Source organism: Xyrauchen texanus, chromosome 17 (genome assembly GCF_025860055.1).
Source record: "Xyrauchen texanus isolate HMW12.3.18 chromosome 17, RBS_HiC_50CHRs, whole genome shotgun sequence".
NCBI classification, from domain to species: Eukaryota; Metazoa; Chordata; class Actinopteri; order Cypriniformes; family Catostomidae; genus Xyrauchen; species Xyrauchen texanus.
The window spans coordinates 17,740,662-17,762,600 of NC_068292.1; the positions used below are offsets into that span (position 1 = coordinate 17,740,662).

At 37.0% G+C, this 21,939-nt stretch overlaps 1 protein-coding gene across 1 annotated transcript in view; it reads left to right on the forward strand.

Annotated features, from left to right (window-relative positions):
• LOC127657590 (cyclic AMP-responsive element-binding protein 5-like) overlaps positions 1-21,939 on the forward strand; it is a 93,934-nt gene that overhangs the window by 40,502 nt on the left and 31,493 nt on the right. Inside the window, exons 6-7 of the mRNA XM_052146448.1 lie at positions 5,908-6,034; positions 8,694-8,801. Coding sequence (XP_052002408.1) covers positions 5,908-6,034; positions 8,694-8,801 — 235 coding nt within the window. The remainder of the gene's footprint in view (positions 1-5,907; positions 6,035-8,693; positions 8,802-21,939) is intronic.

A 21,939-nucleotide genomic window follows, 5' to 3' on the forward strand; every position in this document is an offset into this window, starting at 1 on the left:
CTTTAATTCTACAGTAAAGTCTACAGTAGAAACCTCGTTTAGATTGTATTCTAGAAAAGTGGTTCTCAACCATGGGGCGGGGCCCAGTAAGTAACCTCAGCAAACTTCCAAGGGGGTTGGAAATGACAGCAGAACAAATTTTTCAAACATTTTTCACCAAAAATATCATGTTCTGTAATTTTGTATTCACTCTTATGTTGTTTCAAACCCATAACACAACATAAGTTTAGCAGACTGTCCTGGCTGCTCTTGTCTTTACATTCAAAGGAATTAGATAGCTCAATTGAGCTTCACAGCAAACTTCCAAGGGAGTCACAAATGAGTTCATATTATTTAATAAATTCAATTAATAAATTTAACTAAATTAAAAATCACTCGAAAAAAAAATCAGGCCTACCACATTAAAATGGACAGTTCCTGAAAGTTCTAGAATCACAAATGTAAAATATGTCACTGTAACACTCCTTGTTTCTGGGGCAAGGTGCCTTTGAATATTGTCTCAGACAATGAGTAGTCTTCGAGTAAAAAAGATTGAGAACCACTGTTCTAGAATGCATTGCACCACAATGACATTTAAGATTATTCTGTGACAGGATATAGTAACATCTGTATGCTTTTCAACTTGAGGTGTGACTTTATGGCACAGATGTTGTGTTTGGTGTCTGTTAGCTCAGAGAGAGGAACAGAGAGAAAATGATAGTGGAAATACCTGAGAATTAGAGAGGGAAAAAGGTGACGAAGAAAGGAGAGTAATTGAAAAGAGGTTGGAGCAGAAAGGCAATGTGTGTAATGTGAGAGGAGAGGGTATGGGTTGCACTGTGTGTGTGTTTGTGAGTGTGCATCTGTGTGCCCGCCCTGACCCTCTGGGGGTCTTTTTATCCCCTCTGAGATGACAGGCTGTCATTTTCTGAAATCTATACAGTGCTCCTCACGCACACTACACACACACACACACACACACACACACACACACACACACACACACACACACACACACACACACACACACGCACACACAGTAATGCACTTGATTTCTAGATGTACTTTCACATAAGCAATTTCTATTACAAAAACAATTTTGACAATGTTAGTATGATATTGCTACTGTCATTATAGGTGTGAGTGGTGTTTGCCTTACTATTGCACATAATATTGCTCAACATAAGTATTAGGCTTAAATTTCAGCATGTAAATTATTTCAACCTGTTGGACATGAAAGATACCTAAAATGCAATAAAATGGGTGAAAACAATTCCATAGACTTACAGTACATTGAAGGAGGGACTCAAGGCATACCTAAGAACTTAAATATCATAGATACTTGAGGGTGGGCTCTTTTGACCTATGCTTGTAAGCAACCACATAGGAACCACCCAGATCACCCTAGCAACTGCATAGCAACACCCTTGCAACCACCCAAAACACCCTAGTTTCAGATTGGCAACTTTTACGAAGTCAAGCACCGCTCACATTTTCTTAAATATTTCTTCACATTTACTCTTGACACACTCTTTCTCTCTCTCAGAAGCAGGTGAGTGAGTTTGGCAGTGGAACCTGTGCAGCGTCTAAAGCCTCTTTCTTCTTGTTGGCTAGGTTTAGCTCCTAATTAGGGCTGTTTCCTGTTCGCTGAGTTTTAAAGTGCAGCGGGACTGTCCCGTTGAGAGTTGCCTTACTCTCTGCTACACTCTTTCCCACTCTCTTTTTCTGTTTTTCTTCACCTCAATGGTAACAGGCCAAGGTTGGTTTTTCATCAGCCTGTTGTTGGAGTGGCGGTTCTGTGAAGAGCTGTGCCTGCTCTGCCACAATAATGTAAATCCTTGTTCTCCTGCATAATTCCTACAATTTCTATATATTGAAACAGACATCAGCACACTGCATAGACATACACATTTTAATGAACTCTGCTTTTGGTCACAGCTGACTGCAGATTTTCTGTTATTAGGAGAACGGTGTCTGGATAGTCGGAATGTCAAAATAAAAGCCTGAGGGTTTTAAAGTTAAAGGTGCATGATATTACTGTTGTATTTAAAATTCTAAAAGTCAATTATAATAATATAAGTTAACTGCATAAAAAATAACTGTGTGAATGAAAAGAACTTTGACAGGCTATTTTGGAAAATACTGTATATGAACGTGAATGAGATTTGAGAGCTACAGCGGGGAAGATTTTCAGCCAATAATGATTTAAGTCTCTGTCTGTTTGTCACACGAAGATATTGTATAGCTTTTGAAGATTTCAGAAGAGTCATATGGACTGCTTTAATGGTATCGTTTGGTGCTTTTTTGTGATTTTTGGATTTTAACAGCCACATTCGCATTAATGAAATAGAAAAGAGCAGCTTTGACATTCTACAAAACCATTCCATGTGTGCTCCATAGAAGACTCCATAGAGTTTTAAATTAGTTTTTTGGGTGAAATAACACTTAAACCGCCAAATCCATTTGCAGTTTAAAAATGAGCAAAATCTCACCTGTGTGTGTGTGTGTGTGTGTGTGTGTGTGTTTCAGAGACCTAAGATTGTTAAAGGGTCTTAGAATGTGATGGATTTGAGTGCTAGACACAAATGACAATATGTCAGAATGTTAATGATCGTATGTGTCTATTTATGTGTGTGTGTGTACTTAGTAATCATGCAGTGTAAATGCTGCTATTTAGGCCGAATAAATACAGGTATTTGTTCAGGTGGAGACCCCCTCCTCTCCCTTTCAGCTGTCCATCAGCCCTCCAATCAGACCCAAATAATGCTTGTCAGCTGAGGCTAAAAGGTTATTCAGACAAGCTGTGTTTCTCCACATTATGTGATGGTCCATACCGGCAGGACAGCATAAATGTGATGAAATTAGTAAGTGCTATAGCTCACACATTATATCGCTATATAATATGTAATATCACTGCGTCCAGGGTAAGTGTAGCGCTTCACTGTGACGTGCACAGAACCATGGCAGCAGTGGCACAAGCCCCTGCGTCTTTCATTCACAAATGTAAAGGTGCCCTTGAAATTTTAAAAATGAAATTAAAATATAAATATAATGAAATAAAACAAAATTTTAATCTCATAATAATCTCACAATAACAGAAATAATGTGTTATTATGAGGTTTCATTATAAATTGTGGGTATATTAATACCAATTAATTGTAGGTGCCTTAAACAGTGTGCCCTGCAGCAGATTGGGGACGGATTCTAATCGTAAGTGATCCTCCCTATGCACTGTAAACTCACAAGTACAGAGCCCTTAAAGTGGGTACTCTGAAGGGAACATGGAATTACTGTATGAATGTGCCCTTTGTCTTGTGGAAGGGCCCATACATTTTCTCACTTTCATTTGGAACAAGCTTTCAAGCCCCTTCCCACAGCAGTGCCCTTTGAGGGAGCAAAAATGTCATTTTGAATTCACCCCGGAGCATTGAAGTGGCATTACAGAGCATCAGCTGTTTTTTTAATTCTATTTGTGTTTCGTGAAGTTACAAGCGAAACGCGACAGAAGATATCTGTTTACAGCATTTAACTCTGAATGATTATATTCATATTTCATGATATTGTCATAGTACTCCAAGATACCATAGTTTTACTATGACCAGTGTTGGAAATGGCCGAGATTCATTGGGGGGACTCTAGTTGGGGGGGCTTTGCTCCCTGAGGATGCATTAAATTGATTGAGAATAATTGAAAAATTACTTTAAAGGCATTTATAATGTTACAATTGACTATTTCTTTTAAAATAAATGATGTTTTCTTCAAACTTTCTGTTCATCCACGAATCCTCTACATGCAGCAATGCAAGTGTTCAGCATATACTGTTAATTAAAGCTGCTAGTTTAGGACCTGTGAGGAGTCTGTTTCTCAGATTAGAGACTCATGTCTTGTGCTTGTCTTGTTGTTGTTCATCTGGGTTGTCCACTTCTCTCTCTGTTCTGCTTAGATCAAGTTTGCTTTATTCTTTCAAAACAGAAGTGCATGGAATAGCCTTCATCTCAAAAGAAAAGATAAACTTGTTTCTTTTTGGATATTTTTAAAACTGAAATTTGGGGGCCTGGGTAGCTCAGCGAGTAAAGATGCTGACTACCACCCCTGGAGTTACGAGTTCGAATCCAGGGTGTGCTGAGTGACTCCAGCCAGGTCTCCTAAGAAACCAAATTGGCCCAGTTGCTAGGGAGGGTAGAGTCACATGGGTTAACCTCATCATGGTCACTATAATGTGGTTCTCGCTCTCGGTGGGGTGCATGGTGAGTTGTGCGAGGATGCCACGGTGAATAGTGTGAAGCCTCCACACGCGCTATGACTCCACGGTAATGTGCTCAACAAGCCACTTGATAAGTTGTGCTGATTGACAGTCTCAGATGCGGAGGCAACTGAGATTTGTCCTCCGACACCCGGATTGAGGTGAATCACTACGCCACCACGAGGACCTAGAGCACATTGTGAACTGAGCATTCCAAATTGGGGAGAAAAAGGGGTGAGAAAAACACTGACAAATTTGACTGACAAGTGTAAAGTAAAATAGAAAATGCAAGTGTACTCATACCTCAGCTGGGAAAAGATATATTGCGTTATCCATTACATTATGTACTTGTGGAAGGTATTGTGAGCAAAGAAATCCATATATTTGTGCATTCTTCTGGTGTGTGGATTTGTGAATTGAGCGCATCTGGATCTGTTGCGTATATGTGTGGATCGGTTGCCTGTGGATTCCAGTGTGCATTTGTCGATCTGTTGCGTGAATGTGTTCTGACCACTCACATAGTCAACATTGGGCAACCACAGACGCAGAAGTTCCCACGCATTTATGCGCAGAACCTGCAAGGATTTCGTAGGCTGTTATGTGGAGAAAAGATTGAAATACTCTTTATTCCCCTAACAAATGTAGCCAGTTTGAATGGGCAAAATTCGAAGTTCACTCTGGGAATGGTGCTCCCCCTTTTCAGCCCTGACTATGACACACATGTCAAAAACATGGGATTATCACAGACCATGTCTGAAAAAAAGGGTAAAATATGGTGCATTATGTTTATAATACAAGAAAAATACTTAAATACTCAAAAAGCAAAGAATAAGTCAAGTATATAAGTGTAAGTCTTTATAAAAAATAATCAAATAAAAAAAATAAAAAAAATCAGTGCCCCTTTTTTATCCTTTCGCCCCTTTTCCTGCTTAGGTCTGTGCACGCCACTTGTGCTTCATGCCATCATCGTGTGTTTGTTGTGCTGAAACTGCATGTTACGCACTTGAGGGTCTGTAAGTGTATTGCCTGTGTGAAATTTTATAGATATTTTGACGTTTTCATGAAAAGGCACATTTTGTTCAGTTCAATTGGAATAAACATAAGAAAACACCTTACCTTGATAAATATGTTTGAGAAACTGAAATGAATGATTATGTTTCATACACTCACGTGTAATAAAGGCTCAAGGAAAGTATTTTAATACCTAAGTCATACATTTATTATTATTATTATTTTTGTAGATAATGCTACAAAAATGTATGAAACCAACATGAACACAAAGATTACATTTCTACCAATTTGACATATTTTTAAAAGATTTTAATTAATGACAGATTAATCCAGACCTACACTTTTACTGAAACATACAGGGCTTGAGCCAGTAAACCTCAATTTGGAGCTCCCAGCAGGATGCCTCTTGCTAGGAAACCTGTCTATTCTCTTTGTCTGTCTGACTGTCCAATTCTTAAGAAAGACAAAATAAGGCACTGAAATTCTTTGGAACTATGACAAACAGAAATGAGAACTGAATTTACTGCTGGTATGTTATTAATTCCTAATAATGGCTCATGGTTAGCCGTGTTGACGTCAGTTTCAAAAATAAAAATTTGATCTGAGGAAATAAGTTCATCTCTGTTTTCTTTTTTTTCTTCTTCTCATTTTTCTTTCTCTTTTGGTTCTCTTAGGCCAGTGCCTGGTTCCCTTTCCTCATTGTTGCACCTGAGGAACAGACAGCGACAGCCAATGCCGGCCTCCATGCCTGGCACACTGCCTGACCCCTCTATGCAAGGATCATCTGCTGTTCTGATGCCTGTGAGATCATAAATACACCCACAAACATGCCAAATGCATTTACACTTCTCAATGCACAGTTCCTCTGCTTTTCAGATGCACCTGGCCACTGAAAAACATTAATACACACACAACAAACTCATCCTTTCAAAATTCACTCTAAGGGTGGATCATGGTGTTTTTATGGTATGAGTGATTTTTATATATTAGTAACAGTCTATATAACAATTTGTGCTGGGAATTTAACAAAAATGGTTCATATAGTGTATGTTCATATGTATGTTAACCTAAAAACGTGCTTCATGTGTTAACACTTAAATTAACTGGTTTTATTCAAGTCAAAAATATGATTTACTATGCCTGAATCAACCTGATTACATAATGTTTCACCAACAAAGCTCATTTTAAGAGTTCGGCCAAGTAAAACATTTTCAGGTTATTTATTTATTTATTTATGTATTTATTTTTATCATTCAGTAAATGAAATTTTTATAAATATAAAAGGTATTTTATCTCATTAGATTTTTATAATTTGTTTTGTTCTCTTTTGATGTGGACTTGATGGATGCAAACCAAAAGATAATATTATTTTATAACAAATGAATAGTGCAAACATCAGTGTAAATTAGCTTCATAAAACCAATAGCTTCAACTGTAGAATCAGATTGAAAAAGTCACATTTGAAACATTAAAATCATCTACGCACATGTGGGCACGCATCTGTTCAATAAGTTACAACTTAGCCTTTCAGTCACAAACAACTAAACCCCACTTTGCGTTGTGTCTAAGAATAAGAATACAGAATAGTATGAATAAGTGTCTGAGAATAAGAATAAGTTTTCAGTAAGAATAAGTGTCTAAGAATAAGTTCTTCCTCATAGATTTGATTGGAAAATGTCCTGCTCTGTATTTTTGCGTTACTCTTTTTCTACAGTAACACATCTCACGCATTATATACTATACTGCCTAACCCTACTTCACTCTCATGCTTTTCTCACCTCTGCTATAAATGAATGCCTTTTCCAGTGCCATAGCCCATATCAGTGCCTGTTTATCAGGAAGCCCATCAGCAGAGGTGTAATTTTCTACCAAAGCTCAATCTGTTTTAATTCTATTTCAGAAATGTCAATAAGAACCTGAATGCAAGCTGAGTAGGCAGTGTGTGTGTGTGTGTGTGTGTTTAAGAGGGCTGCCCATATCAGAGTTCTAATGACACAACACATGTTCTCATTGTAACATAAGCCAGTCCATGTTGAATGTAGAGGTAAATGCAAAGTTTATTAAATTAAAACGGGTTTCTGAGTCTCGATTGGCAACCCAGGAAAGGGGGATCAGTGCGGGGAGATATTTTCAAACCAAATATTCTTCCAATAATTACAGCGGACTGCTGCGCTTTCACCCTGATATGGGTCAACAGGGGGTTGGGGTGGGGGGGGGGGGGGTCTTGGTGGTCTTGGGTTTTAATAACAGGACCCCAAGTTGAATGCACCATTTTAGAGTTTACCCTAAATGTGAATGTAAATTACGTTTGTATAAGCTTTTTGGTCAATTGCGACCATCTGAATTAAAATGTTCTGTTTAGCGCACAGGCAAGCTCACAGGGCTGTGTGAAACCGAGCTTTGGTTGAGGGTGTTGCCTTGTTGATAATACTATTTTAAGCTTAACACCGCTATAGTATTCAAATTTCTCTCCTAACTTGTCTTTGACTGCTGCTTTGACCACAGAGCTACAAATAATGTATAGAAACACACACCACATCAGAAACCACACACATGCATATTGACTTCACAATCTAAATGGAGATTTTTATGAACAATACTATAGTATAATATAATATAAAATAATATACAGTAATATAATATATAATTTAATATAATATAATATAATTATATATATACTGTGGCTCAGTTGATATCCCTTTGATATATTGTAATATAATATAAATAATAAAAATATATAAGAAAAATAAAAACATATTATAATTAATAAACAACTATTTATATTTTATTTCAATCTAATTATATATTTTGAAAAATGTTGATAATTTTTTTATATAATTCACTTTATTAATCACTATTGACTATCCCTAATTAACCTTATTGTAAACTTTTGTAGTATAGATAAACTATTGCAAAAATAACTACACATGCAAAAACACACACAAATTTGTTTTTATATAATTATGGGGAATTGTATGGATTTTATACAGATCTAATGATAATTTCTATCCGCTCACAGAAATCTTTTTACATTTTCAAAAAAACATTGTTTAGTATGATTAATAAGCCATTTCCCTCATGGGGACCGCTGGCTGGGCCCCACAAGTTAGGTGATCTCAGGTTTTACTATCCGTGTGGGAAAATTTGGTCCCCACAATGTAGTATAAACATAGTACACGCACACACACGCAACACATGCATGCATGCACACACACATATTTCTTTTTTATATCTTTCAGTTAAAATACGTCAACATAAAAAATTAGTTTTAAGTTTATTAATTTGCTCAAAGCTGTTTCATGCATTCATTGATGCGTTTAATTGAATTTTTCACGTGTGTGTTTTGTAGTTATTTTTTGCTATAGTGCTATAAACTGTTGATTAGGATCAGGCTGATTAGGGTCAGTATTTAGTGTTTAATAAAGTAATTTTTAAATAACATTAACTCTTCCGACTTCAGATGGAGAGGCAAATGTCCATGGGCTCCAACATGATGGGCATGCAAGGCCCCACCCACAGCTCATGCTCCTCCCCTCATGTTCCATCATTGCACTCAGAGGCAAAACTGGTGAGTCAATCTGTGTTCACACACACACACACACACACACACACACACACACACACACACACACACACACACACACACACACACACACACACACACACTAGTCACCCATGTAAGATATACACAAAAATATTTTTCCCTCTCCTTTCTCTAATGCACAAAGACATATACAAGCACACATAGGCTACTTTCTTTTTTCACTGCTGTGTATGCCAACTTCTTGAATGTATATCTTGATGCCCCAACACACACTTGTGCCTCCATGGCTTGTTAGCACTAGTCCAGTATGGCCATTATCAGTTTTAACCACCATGCAAACTATGCAATTGCACGGGGCCCTGGATGTCGAGGGGGCTCCGAAAAAAGCTGGAGGGGTGACATGTTGGCATATTTTTCTGGGTACATGTGTGAATACTCTGTTGTCAGTGCTCTCAGAGCAGTTCTCGTTAGAGTTCCGCTGGGTTTGGGACAGTTTTTCAAGTAGGACTTTGGGTTCGGGTTTGTAATTTATGAAAAAATGTACAGGTCTTCTGCAATTGTTTCGCCCACTCACTCTCAGTTGCAGACAGGTGCGAATTGATGATTAAGGGACGTTCACACCGAACATGTTTTTGCGTGTCTGCTCTGTTTTCCATTGTTTTCCTGTGTATGCAAGCGCTGGACGAACATCCATTACTGCTGCACCACGTCTTGCTGATTCGTCAGCTTCTCACGTAGGACTGGCACATTTATTTACTGTGTGTAGTGAAGTTAAAAAGACCTTCAGGTCTCAAAAATGCATGTCAAGACACTTGCATACTGTTTCATTTGTTGTGCAAAATCTAGAATGTTTTTAGCGAAGTGTCACAAAGATTAACATTCTTAACAAGTTCAGGTTGCAAAGAGGTGACTGTTACAATTTGTAACATTATTCCAGATTGTTCTGCTCCAAGCAAAGTTTCAGTGCTTGATAAATGGCAACGTTTTTATTTCCTTCTGCTCTAGTGTGCTGAGGGGCTGCCACGTCTTGTATGTTTACTGTTACAATACTGTTATGAATGTTGCCTACGTTGGAAATATATACAGTATGTATGTAAATATAGCTTTTTTTTATCAGTGTATTGTGGAAAACTGGAAAACATGCCTTAATTATCTTTAACTAGATTTGTATTTAATTAAACATTTTGAATGTTCTTGACTTCAGCGGCTGAGAGGATGAATTTAAAATGATGATTTTTTTATCAATTTTATGTAATTTTTTAAGCGAATATTTTCAAAATGGGGCCCCGGATTGGTCAGTTGCTTGGGGCCTCAGAAAGTGTAAACCGCCTCTGAGTATGGCAATGATGTCATCAGAAACAAAGCAGCCAGTCAGAGCTGATGGTGACAGGGAGAATGAGAGACAGAGGAAGAAAAAGAAAGAAACTGGTGGAGAGTGTGAGAGAGAGTGTTCAGTTTAATAGAGTACAGAAAATAAATATATTTTTTGTTATGCACTGTGAATATATGTACAGGTGACAAACTACTTGATAGTTCTGTAGTAGCCTGGATAATGTACTAAACTGAGCTTACACACAATGGCTTTGAATTTTAAATGTTTAGTTCACTCAAAAACAAAAATTCTGTTATTCGTGTATTCTGTATCATGTCATTCCGAACCTCTGTGACTTTTTATCTTCCATAGAACACAAAAAATATATATATTGCAGCATACACTGGATGTTTTCTCCATACAGTGTAAGTGAATAGGGATGGGGGCTCCACATATGGCAAAAAAGCACCATTAAACTGTCATAAATGTAGTTAGTTAAACGTGTGCACTATATTCCAAGTTGTCTGAAGCCATACAATAACTTTGTCTGAAAAACAGGCAAAAAATGTCAAAATCTTGCCCTCCGCTGTAGCTCTCAAATCTGATTTGCATTTGCGTACATTCAAATATGGGATGTCAAGATTTTGTTTTTTGTCATTTTTGAGCTTGACAGCTCCAGTCCCCATAAAATCAGCCGGGACATTTTGAAAAATAACTTTTTTATTCCAAGAAAGAAAGAAAATGATCAGGATCAGATTTTGAAACACCACGAGGTAGAGTAAATGAAGAAAGAATTTTCATTTTTGGGTGAATTATTCCTTCAGTGTTACTTACTTTGGAGGGCTGTTACATGCATCTGCCTGTTGTGGTACAGTTATCATAGATCCCATTAACAATGTGACTGCTCGCACATTTCATTTGAACTTCATAGCGCTTGCAAGAGGATCAGGAAGACAGATCTGGTAATTAGATTATAATCCACTAATTATACAGTATCATAATCCGGTATTTGTGGATTTGGAAATGGGACTCAGAAGGGAGTTAATTATTTTGCTCTGAGAAAAAGAAGAATGCAGAGGTTTCAAGAAAGGAGGAGGCAGTGAAAATAAAAACAATACAAGATAAAAGGCAGAAAGAGAGAGAGTGTCTGTATGTCAAAGCATGAGTGATGATTCTGATGTTGGGAAGAGCGTTCGAAGAGCACTTAACTCTCTCTCTTTCCCTCTGTCCTGTTGGAGATTGATCGCCCTGTGTATTTTTTAATCCTTTTGTTTGTTCCCATGGTAACGGGCAGCGGGAGCATAATATTACTTTAATGTGTAGTCTTATCTGTCCCCTGGCTGGACTCCAGGCACATCCCCCCTCTCTCCGACTCTCTCAGCCCTGATTGTAATTGAATTATAAATTCCTTTTTTTTTTATGCTCCGACACATGAGCCATTTGTTTTAGGCTTTCAAAGAGTCACTAAAACAATCATGTAGGGAGAATATAACACAGGTCACTCTGCCTTTGAATCTAGGCTAATGTAATTATCTGTAAAGATGCAAATATGTAACAACACTTTTATTACAGTTCACACATAATGTAAAGGAAATCAATAAGCCTGACAAAAAGCTGCCAATCTCTTAAGAAATAAATAGATTTAAATACTGTTCATTTGTGTATTAATAATTTTTCCCTTTGATGTTTGCTAAAGGATATTTATTCAGATATAACCAAATTCTGGGGATATTTGTAAGCAGTTTTGCCCTAAACCACACCCTAATCCTAAATAATATCCTTTAATCATTTAAATACATTTATTAAAATAGTACTTTTATTATTTTATTCATGAACTGTATTTCTGAGATCCTGACCTTTATTTAAATTTCTTTTTTGTTACATTTACTAAGGTATTCACGCCCATCCGGGTTGTATAATGATAATGGTTGCTATCAAGTGTCCTGTTCTGGGGTGATCAGAGCCATGTGTCCCCCACATGGCCTGGCCCAGCCCAGCATAACCCCAATGTGGAGATCCAGCCCTAATCTCATTATACAGAGATGTTGACTTACTCCAAATGGGAAATATCTTCCCCACTGTAACCTCATACCCAACCCTCAGCCGCAAGAGAGAGAGGGAGAGGGAGAGAGAGAGAGAGAGAGAGAGAGAGAGAGAGAGAGAGAGAGAGAGAGAGAGAGAGGGGAACCAAAGAACATAAAGAAAGTGAGAGACAGAGAAAAGTGCAAGATTGTGTATGTAAGACAGAGAGAGCGAGTGTGTGAGATTGAAGGGATAGTATCAGTGTGCATCTGTGTGTGTGCATGTGTATGTATGTGTGTGTGTTTGTGCTCTTTGGCCAATGAAGCCAAATTGATTTTGTGGTGGGCCAGGGGGTCTCCGGTGGAAAAAAAACTGCTAAAAGTGCTTTTGTTCCCATGGGACTGCTGTCAGATCATCTCTCATGGGACTGCTGTCAGATCATCTCTCTCTCTCTCTCTCTCTCTCTCTTTCTCTCTCACACAACACACACACACACACACACACACACACACACACACAGTACTGTGTGGCAGAGTGCCATGCTGTCTTCATACTCTGCGGTTAAGGTGTCATTTATCTCAGACCAGATGTGAATGAGCAGCCTCTTGTGTTTGTGGCTGTTTTGCTTTTGGGCTGAGCAGCAGGTTATTTATTATTAATGAAGTCACTGATTATACGTTTCAGATATCCAGTTGTTCGATGTGTTGGGCAGATGCATCTGCTCTGCTTTAGTGGTGGGAGTGAACTAAAGTGTGTATAACTGTGTGAGAGTTTATAGAGGCTGTTCTCTCTTTTCCCCACTCTGAGATATGTTATCACAGTATTTTTTTTCAGATCATGTAAATAATGCTAAAAACCTGATTATTGTAGTTTGTGTGTGTGTGTGTGTGTGTGTGTGTGTGTGTGTGTGTGTGTGTGTGTGTTGTTTTTGTCTCATGAGTGCTTATGTGATCAGTGTTGATGTGATGTTATCAGTAGTTTAAAAAAACAAGCACTTCATTTACTACATTTACTTAATAATTTATTAATGGAAATAATAATAATTATAATAACATACAAACTTTTGCCTTAATTTCTTTTAATGTTTAAAGACCGAAAAACATAAAATTGTTCTCACATAACCAAGCCAAATTTCTTGTGTCTGTGGAAAAGGAAGCCCTGACACAGGGCTCTTATCAGAGAAAGGAAAAGGCCTGTGAATGTGCCTGCTGAATCTTGTCAAACTTTCAGTTCCACCATTGTTTTGACATGTTTAGGGTTTAAAAGAAATGTCCCTATGACTTTTTTGGCTGTTGCATTATTTTAGTATCTTCATGATCTTAGAACTTCCTTTGAAACAGTCATTTAAATATCCGCTTAAAGCTACAGTAGCCCAAAAACGTACACCAATCTGTTGCAACATTAAAACCACCTGCCTAATATTGTGTTGGTCCACCAAAACAGCTCTGACCTGTCGAGGCATGGACAGCACAATACTTCTGAAGGTGCCCTGCGGTATCTGGCACCAAGACGTTAGCAGTAGATCATTTAAGTCCTGAAAGTTGCGAGGTGGGGCTTCTATGGATCGGACTTGTTTGTCCAGCATATCCCATAGATGCTCAATCGGATTGAGATCTGGTGAATTTGTAGTCCATGTCAACATCTTGAACTCTTTGTCATGTTCTTCAAACCATTCCTGAAAAATGTTTGCCATGTGGCGGGGCACATCTTTAGGTAGGTGTTTTGTGTCGAAGTAACATCCACATGAATGCCAGGACCTAAGGTTTCCCAGCAGAACATTGCCCAGAGCATCACACTGCCTCTGCCGACCTGCCTTCTTCCCATAGTGCATCCTGCTGCCATCTATTCACCAGGTAAATGACGCACCCGGCCGTCCACGTGATCTCAAAGAAAGCGTGATTCATCAGACTAGGCCACCTTCTTTCATTGCTCCATGGTCCAGTTCTGATGCTCACGTACCCTTTGTATGTGCTTTCGGTAGTGAACCGGGGACAGCATTGGCACTCTGACGGGTCTGCGTATACGCAGCCCCACACGCAACAAGCTGCAATGCACTGTGTGTTCTGACACCTTTCTATCATGGCCAGCATTTCGTTTTTCAGCAATTTGTGCTACAGTAGCTCTTCTGTGGGATCAGACCACAGAATGGCTCATTGATGCGCATGGGGTGCCCATGATCCTATAGCCGGTTGTCCTTCCTTGGACCACTTTTGGTAGGTACTAACCACTGCATACTTGGAACACCCCACAAGACCTGCTGTTTTGGAGATGCTCTGACCCAGTCGTCTAGCCATCACAATTTGGTCCTTGTCAAAGTTGCTCAGATCCTTACGCTTGCCCATTTTACCTGCTTCAACACATGAAATTCAAGAACTGACTGTTCACTTGCTGCCTAGTGTATCCCAACCCTTGACAGGTGCCATTACGAGATAATATATGTTATTCACTTCACCTGTCAGTGGTTTTAATGTTGTGGCTGATCAGTGTATTTGGACACTTTTGGATACTTGGGTCACACGTAAAAATGTCTGAATGTCATTGCATTAGATATTAACTTGAATTGACTCCTTTAAATTCATGCAGGTTTCTTAGCAGAGTGACCACGTATGTATTTAATCACAATGACTATGTTTCAACAATGTTTGAAAAATCAGAAAGTGTCCAAATACTGTACATTTTGTTAAGATTTGAACAATATATACATTGTTTTATAATTTGTCACCTCATATAAACTAGCTAATTCAAAATATATTATTTCATATTCTAAAAGCCATTTTTGCTTGGTAAGAAATTAATATAACATTACTCTACAAAAAAAAAAGTGGTAAGAAAGACACAAAATTATAAATCAGTTTTGTAAGAATATTTGCTTAGTTGCTCCACACATGTTCTCACAACCAGGAACTGAAAATTGATGATTCCTGGTTGGAATGTTAGTCTACCACTAGTCATGCCAGTGATGGTTTTAAAATCTATATTTCTTTGTTATATCAGGGGTAATTACCTATTGCTTACATTGTTACCAAGAATGATAGATTTGTCACTAAGCATCAGGCTAGGTAGTGAGGTAAACAATACTATATGTTCTTGCTGTGTTTCTCCAGGGCTCTTGCGCTGGCACACTCTGAACAGATGACATAATCTTATGCATGCAGTAAATGTACTCTTTTTTTTTCTTGAGCAGTGAAAACAAGAAACTTTTCTTTAAGAAACATTTCACCAAGGGATACAGTTATCAAAGTGATGTAAAGTCTTTATGAGAGAGATGGGAATTCAGGCTTATGTAATAAAACACTCATTCATCCACAGTGGATCAGAGCTGAACACAAAAGTGTCCAGACACAGACACACTTGAAGGCATACTTTAAGTGAAACGTTACTTTTCATACAAAATTTGTTTTTATTTTATTTTATGAACAACGTTCTACTAAAACATTCAGGCCTATGAAAATTCAAATGGAACAGTTTCTGTAATTGTGCTAGGTCACACTTAACATAACAGGGGTCTTTCAAGGCCAGTGACATCTTGGTACAGATAGAGATGGAACAAGTTCTGTAAATATTTAAAGGCTGAATTTTAAGATTGGCCTATAATTACCTGGGTAAAGTACCATATAATATATTTAGATAGATTCAGTGCAACATTTAGCATTTAGCTTCTCAATTTTAGTTTTGGCTGAAGTTAATGTTGTAATTTGTTTAACACATTTAAATTTTTTTCACAAAAAACAATACTTGGCAGACCACTTGCTAATTCCACGGACACACTAGGGGGTACTGAGTAATACTAATAAACATGTCATTAAACTGTAACACTTTATAATAAGGTTGTATTCATTGCCATTAGGTATCTACATTATCAATTATTAATTTTACAACGTTATTAATCTTGTTTAGAATAGAATCCTTTATTTTGGTCACACATTATACACACAGTTTTTTGCATGTATACAGTGAAATGTATTCGTTTTTCACATGTTTAATGTTAATTTCAAAATATACTTATACATTTTGAAAATTAATAAAAATGTACTGTATATGTGAACATTATTTATTATAATATAGCCTAATATGTACTAACAATGAACAATTATGTTTTTATAAATGAACATTAACCAATATTTATAAAGGCTGTTAAAAATGATTGTTCATTGTTAGTTAATATGTTAACAAATATGACCTTATTGTAGTGCTACCAATAATTTTGTGGCTCTTCTTGCAATTACACATTGTCATTATTGCTATTCTAATTAATTACTGTTTATTTTCTTGTATTATGTATAACAAGGACACCAAATGTGGGATATTTCAATAGCATAACTTAATTAATATTTAATTGTTAGATTGTTTTAATGAGTCATTTAGTCAGTCTTTTTATTTCTTATCATTTAAATTAAATCTTAACACTGGAAGGTCGTAGTTTGGTCCTTTACTGAGGAGACACCTGCGGCTGGAGCTCAGGTTATGTGTGAGGCTCTGTTTGCAGAATCAGGATTTAAATCCTTGTTTTGTAAGCAACATCTGGATGAATGGTGGCATTGTCAAGGGATGATGTCATAGAAGAGGGATGATGAGCTAGCGCACAGCTGAACCAAGCAACACCGCGTAGCCTGGGCTGTCCATACAGAGTTAACATACAAAGAAAGAGAAAGACAACAATACATCAATAGTATTCACAAATAAAGAAATAATAAGCTATATCTTATCTGACTTTAAAAAAAAATATATTTTTTATTGGTGTAACCTAATGTGGTGAAGTTGATTCAGTCAAAATAAAACACATGTAATAATCAATATTTAAAACAATATTTTTTTTCACTTGAGTAAAACCAGTTCATTTAGATGATGCCACATGAAGCACACATTTTTAGGTAACCGACAAAATAATTTTTACATTGTGAGAAAATTTCACAAGACTGTATTTAGTCAATATTTAAAATGAGTTTAGTAAAAATTACCTACGCAATGTACTATTCATAGCTTGTATCATTCACATTGAGCATTTGTAAATGTTACAACTTTTAAGAAATGTAAGATTCAATTTATTGATAGAATGTTCACCATTCAAAATGCCACAAACAGTGATGATGTCATCGCAACATTTCCATTCTGGATTCAATTTGGGATTCTTTCTTATATCTATCTGCATACTGAATTCTGATCTACCTTGTCTTTCTAGAATCTATTTAAGCATCATCTATAGCCAGCAGAACCAAAGCCTAACCTAAGCTTACCTGAAAATATAACATTATTAGTTGGCTGCCTTGCAAGAATTTACTTCGGAAAAAGCAAATTGTTAATTGTTATGGTTTCATTTTACTTACTGTGTGTTTTCATGCACCTAAATGGCAATTATCCAACATAGCATAGAGGGGCATAACTCTCTTTAGACTGATTGTGCTTGTAGTCTTTTCTTGTAAATGCAACAAAGTGATTATCTTGTTCAACCAATGGTTCTGCAGTCCACAATTTTTTTTATCACAATGGATGGGGGACTGAGAAATTGTACTGTGTATTTGTCTTGTAATGTAGTGTGTGTTGTTTTAGCTGCAGTAATAGACTGTATGGGCATGCAGCCTTTGAGTATGGTTCAGAAGCTGTAAATAGGTTTGCACACTAATGGAGCCAGCTTAATAAACCTGTCAAATATCCTGAGATGATTGCCAACAATCTACCCAGTTTATTGCCTGTCTGTGCCCAAACATGCTGGAAACACCACAGTTCTCCTTCAATGCTTTGGAATGAGTATATTGCATTATTGATGTGCTATCTGATGAAAATTAGAGCAGAATAATTTGCATGACAGGCTATTAGGAACAGCAAAGAATTGTATCACCATTTGTGTGCCCATATGCACGCTATATATTTATGTTTATTTTTCATAAATTTGACATCTACAACAACATTGATGAACTCATCTCAGGAGTCATATATGCCACAGAAGCTGTTAGTTCAAGTGATGCACAACCACAGAGTTCACATTGTTCTATATGCTTGGGTATTGCACTTTTTTCCTGAATATGTTAAATTTTGATAATTTGCTAAGACTAGGTTCCTCATCAACAGAGGTGTATAGTAACAAATTACAAATACTTAATTACTGTACTTAAGTACGGTTTTTCAATATTTGTACTTGAGTATAAATACTTATTTGGACTATCACTACATTTTGAAGAGAAAATTGATACTTTTACTCCGATAAATTTCTCCAGACCCTTTTGTTACTTTTGCGATTGAACACCGCAAAGAATAACAAGTTGCACATGCAAAAATGCATGCATATCAGTGATAGTTATGTCTGATTCATGAAAGAATCATTTGAGTCTAATCTTTTAAATTTGATTCCTTTGAACCGATTCAAAAAGATTCAAAAAGTGTTCAGAATGATTCGTTTTGCGAATCACAAGCAAAGCACAGGCCTGACAACGTGTGTTCCATCGTCTCCACTGGGGAAGACAAGAAACGGCTCATGTCGTGTACATTTAGGGATGCACCGATCCAATACCTGGATTGGTATCGGCTCTGATACTGACGTTTTTAAACGGATCGGGTATCGGTCCGATGAGGCCAATCCAAATCCGATACTGTGTGTGTGGCATGGGGGGGGCATGGTCATGTGATGTCTGTGGGAGAGATGACTCGTGCATTTTATTCAAATCCACTTGAAGACGTGCGATAGCTGTGTGAATCACGTATTTTATAAGTAAATATATCAAATGCATGCGCAGCTCCAGCACGTTTTTGAATGGTGTTATTGAATGCCGCTGCTCTGTTTACACACGCGCCTATCTTTAGCCTTCACGCAGTGCGAAATATTTGAGCACTACTCACGAACAACATCTCAGATGTAGATGCTCAATAGTTTGGTTCACTTATATGCATTTATAACGGCACCAGAGTTGCATTTTTACCAGAATTTGAATAAGAATCGAATTAAACTACTTTGAATAACTACAAACAGACACATGCAGGACTTCTTGGAGAGTTTATAATGTCAAAATAATAGCGTGAGGGTTTAAAAGTTAAAGGTGTCAAGGAGGCAGAGATATGAACTCAGTAGCAGGGTTTATTGAACAGATGACTGAAACAGTAATGTAAACATTGTGAGTAAATCCAGTTAAGCAGAGTGGCAAACAGCAGGTGAGTAATATCCAGAGAGGGTATAGCCACGCTGAACAGATAACTCACAACAGTCTTATGATACTTGCAGGCAATAATGAAGACACAGTTATGTTTGACAGAGTAGAAAGGTCTGGAGTCTCAGAGTGTGTGTGTGTAAAAGGGGGTATATATGCAGTCCTTGATTAGCCACTAATGATATGCAGGTGTGTGTAATCAGAACTCAGGGGAGAGTGAGCGCTGTGATGGCAGTGAGGAAGAGAGAGAAAGACCAGTGGATCTGTGACAAAAGGTGCATGATTGAGATATATTACTATTATAATATATTATTATCATTTGTTTACAAATGATATTAATATTTTAGTTGAAGTGAGCTGATATCTTACAACTAAATTGAACAAAAAAGAGATCTGAATCCTTTAAGTCCTTTTAATTTTTATGTCCAGATACAAGTTGAAAAGGCTTCTTTTCTACTGATGACTTATACTGGAATTACTGTTAATTTTGCTGCTACATTATCCAGTATTCTAGTTAATAATAAAGTGTTTCTTAATGAGCTATACATTTATATTGAAATAATGTGCAGTTTGAGGTTTGAGCACACCCAATTATTTTCACACAATAATGTAAAGATATTCTAAACTGATTATGCAAAAAAACAACAACACTGGTATCGGATCAGGATCGGAATCGGCCGATACTGAGATTTCTGTGTTTTTTAGCGTATTGCTACAGTATAAAATTGCCAGGTTGTTACTATGCTGTTGCTAAGTTGATTTGTATGTTTGTAGCACATTGCTTTGCAGTTGCTAGGGTGTTCTGTGTGGTTGCTGGGTGGTTGCTTATTGGCCCAAATGAAAAGAGCCCAGTCTCTATTCTGGTCTCTAAATATGACTCAGCTCTCCCCTTCAATGTTACAATTTGTTATATGGACTGCTTTTTTTCTCAATCAAATGTCTAATCCACATATGTTTAACACATAGCCAATATAGACACTATTTCAGTAATGTTGTGGTTTAAACTGATTTGAAGTCCTCCTGGGAAGTTTGTACTTAAAAGTTCAGAAGTTGTAATTTTGATGTAATTAGTGTTCAAGTGATTTCGAAATGTTTAATCTTTTTCACTTTCTGAAAAAGCAAGAAACAATTTCAGCAACAATGCAACAACATGTACATGTATATTAGGTGTGTCTTAGTTTATCATTCTTGTGTGGCCACATATACTGATGGGAAATGTTATATATATATATGTTGCACAAGCCTGTCACCTCATATAAACTAGCTAATTGAGTCTTATTTTTCTTTTGGCAATCTTTATTCTTCATCAATAGAACAAATAATACATTAAATTTAAACTGTACAGTCACCAACTTGCTTGATTCTTGCCATGCTCCTTAAATTGACATGTCCCCATCTCAGAAAATCAGCACTCCAAGAAATATGACCATTCTGATGTGACTTGAATGCTTCATTAAAGGGATAGTTCACTCAAAAATGACGATTCTCTCATCATCCCTCATCCCATCCCAGACATGTGTATGTTTCTGCAGAACACACACACAATTGTTTTTAGAAGAATATCTGTTCAGAAGGTCCTTTCAATGTAAGTGAATGGTGGCCAGATGTTTGAAGCTCCGGCAGCATAAAAGTAATCCATAATACTTCAGTGGTTTAATCACTGTCTTCTGAAGTGATCCAGTTAGCTTTGGGTGAGAACAGACCAAAATATAACTTATAACTCCTTTTCACTATATATCTTGACATCAGCAGTTTCCTTGGCTACCATGATTTCAAGTTCGATTACACTTCCTATAGCCTCATCTAGCGCTCTGCATGTGTGTCAAGCACTAGGAAGTGTTATCGAGATTGAAATAATGATCATGCCTGAAGACTGCAATGGCAACATGCACAGTTAAAAAGGAGTTATATTTTAGTCTGTTCTCACCTTAAACCAACTGGATCACTGGCTTTATCTGCTTTTTGGAGATTCAGAGTTCTGGTCACCATTCACTTTCTTTGTATGGACCTACAGAGCTGAAATATTTTTCTAAACAGCTTTGTTTGTGTTCAGCAGAAGAAAAAAAGTAATTCACATCTGGGATGGCATGAGAGTGAGTAAATGATGATCACAACCAATCAAATACATTTCCATGGGTTTCATTAGTTGTTCCGTAATTTATGCGATTTAGTACTTTTTATACTTAAGTACTTTAAAGTTTGTTACTTTAATGCTTTTACTTAAGTATTTTTCTTAAGCACTACTTTAACTTTTACTTGAGTAAATTTTCATGAAGGTATCTTTACTTTTGCTTAAATGTGATGAATGGAAACTTTATACAACACTGCTCATTTTGGAACCAAAACTTCATTTGGAGGGCAACAGTTGATACTTCTGTTTCTCTAAATAAAACACATGCTAATATGTTTTGATAATGAAGACATTAACTAAGCTGTCTGCTCCTCTTTGAAGTGGACTCTTGTTGTTTGCAGATCCATGCCGTGAGCGCAATCAGCTCTGTTTGTACAACTGTTTGACCCTGAAATATTTCAAATGGTGTTTGTCTGTAAAATGCACTCTGCAAGTAATACAGGTCGATTGGAAAGGTTCGTGCCTCTTTAATTTCATGCTGTGCTGTATTTACATGGCAAAGTGATGGATGTTTGTGTTGGCAGCCGCACTCGCATTGATTAGCTTGTATGCTGAGCTGAT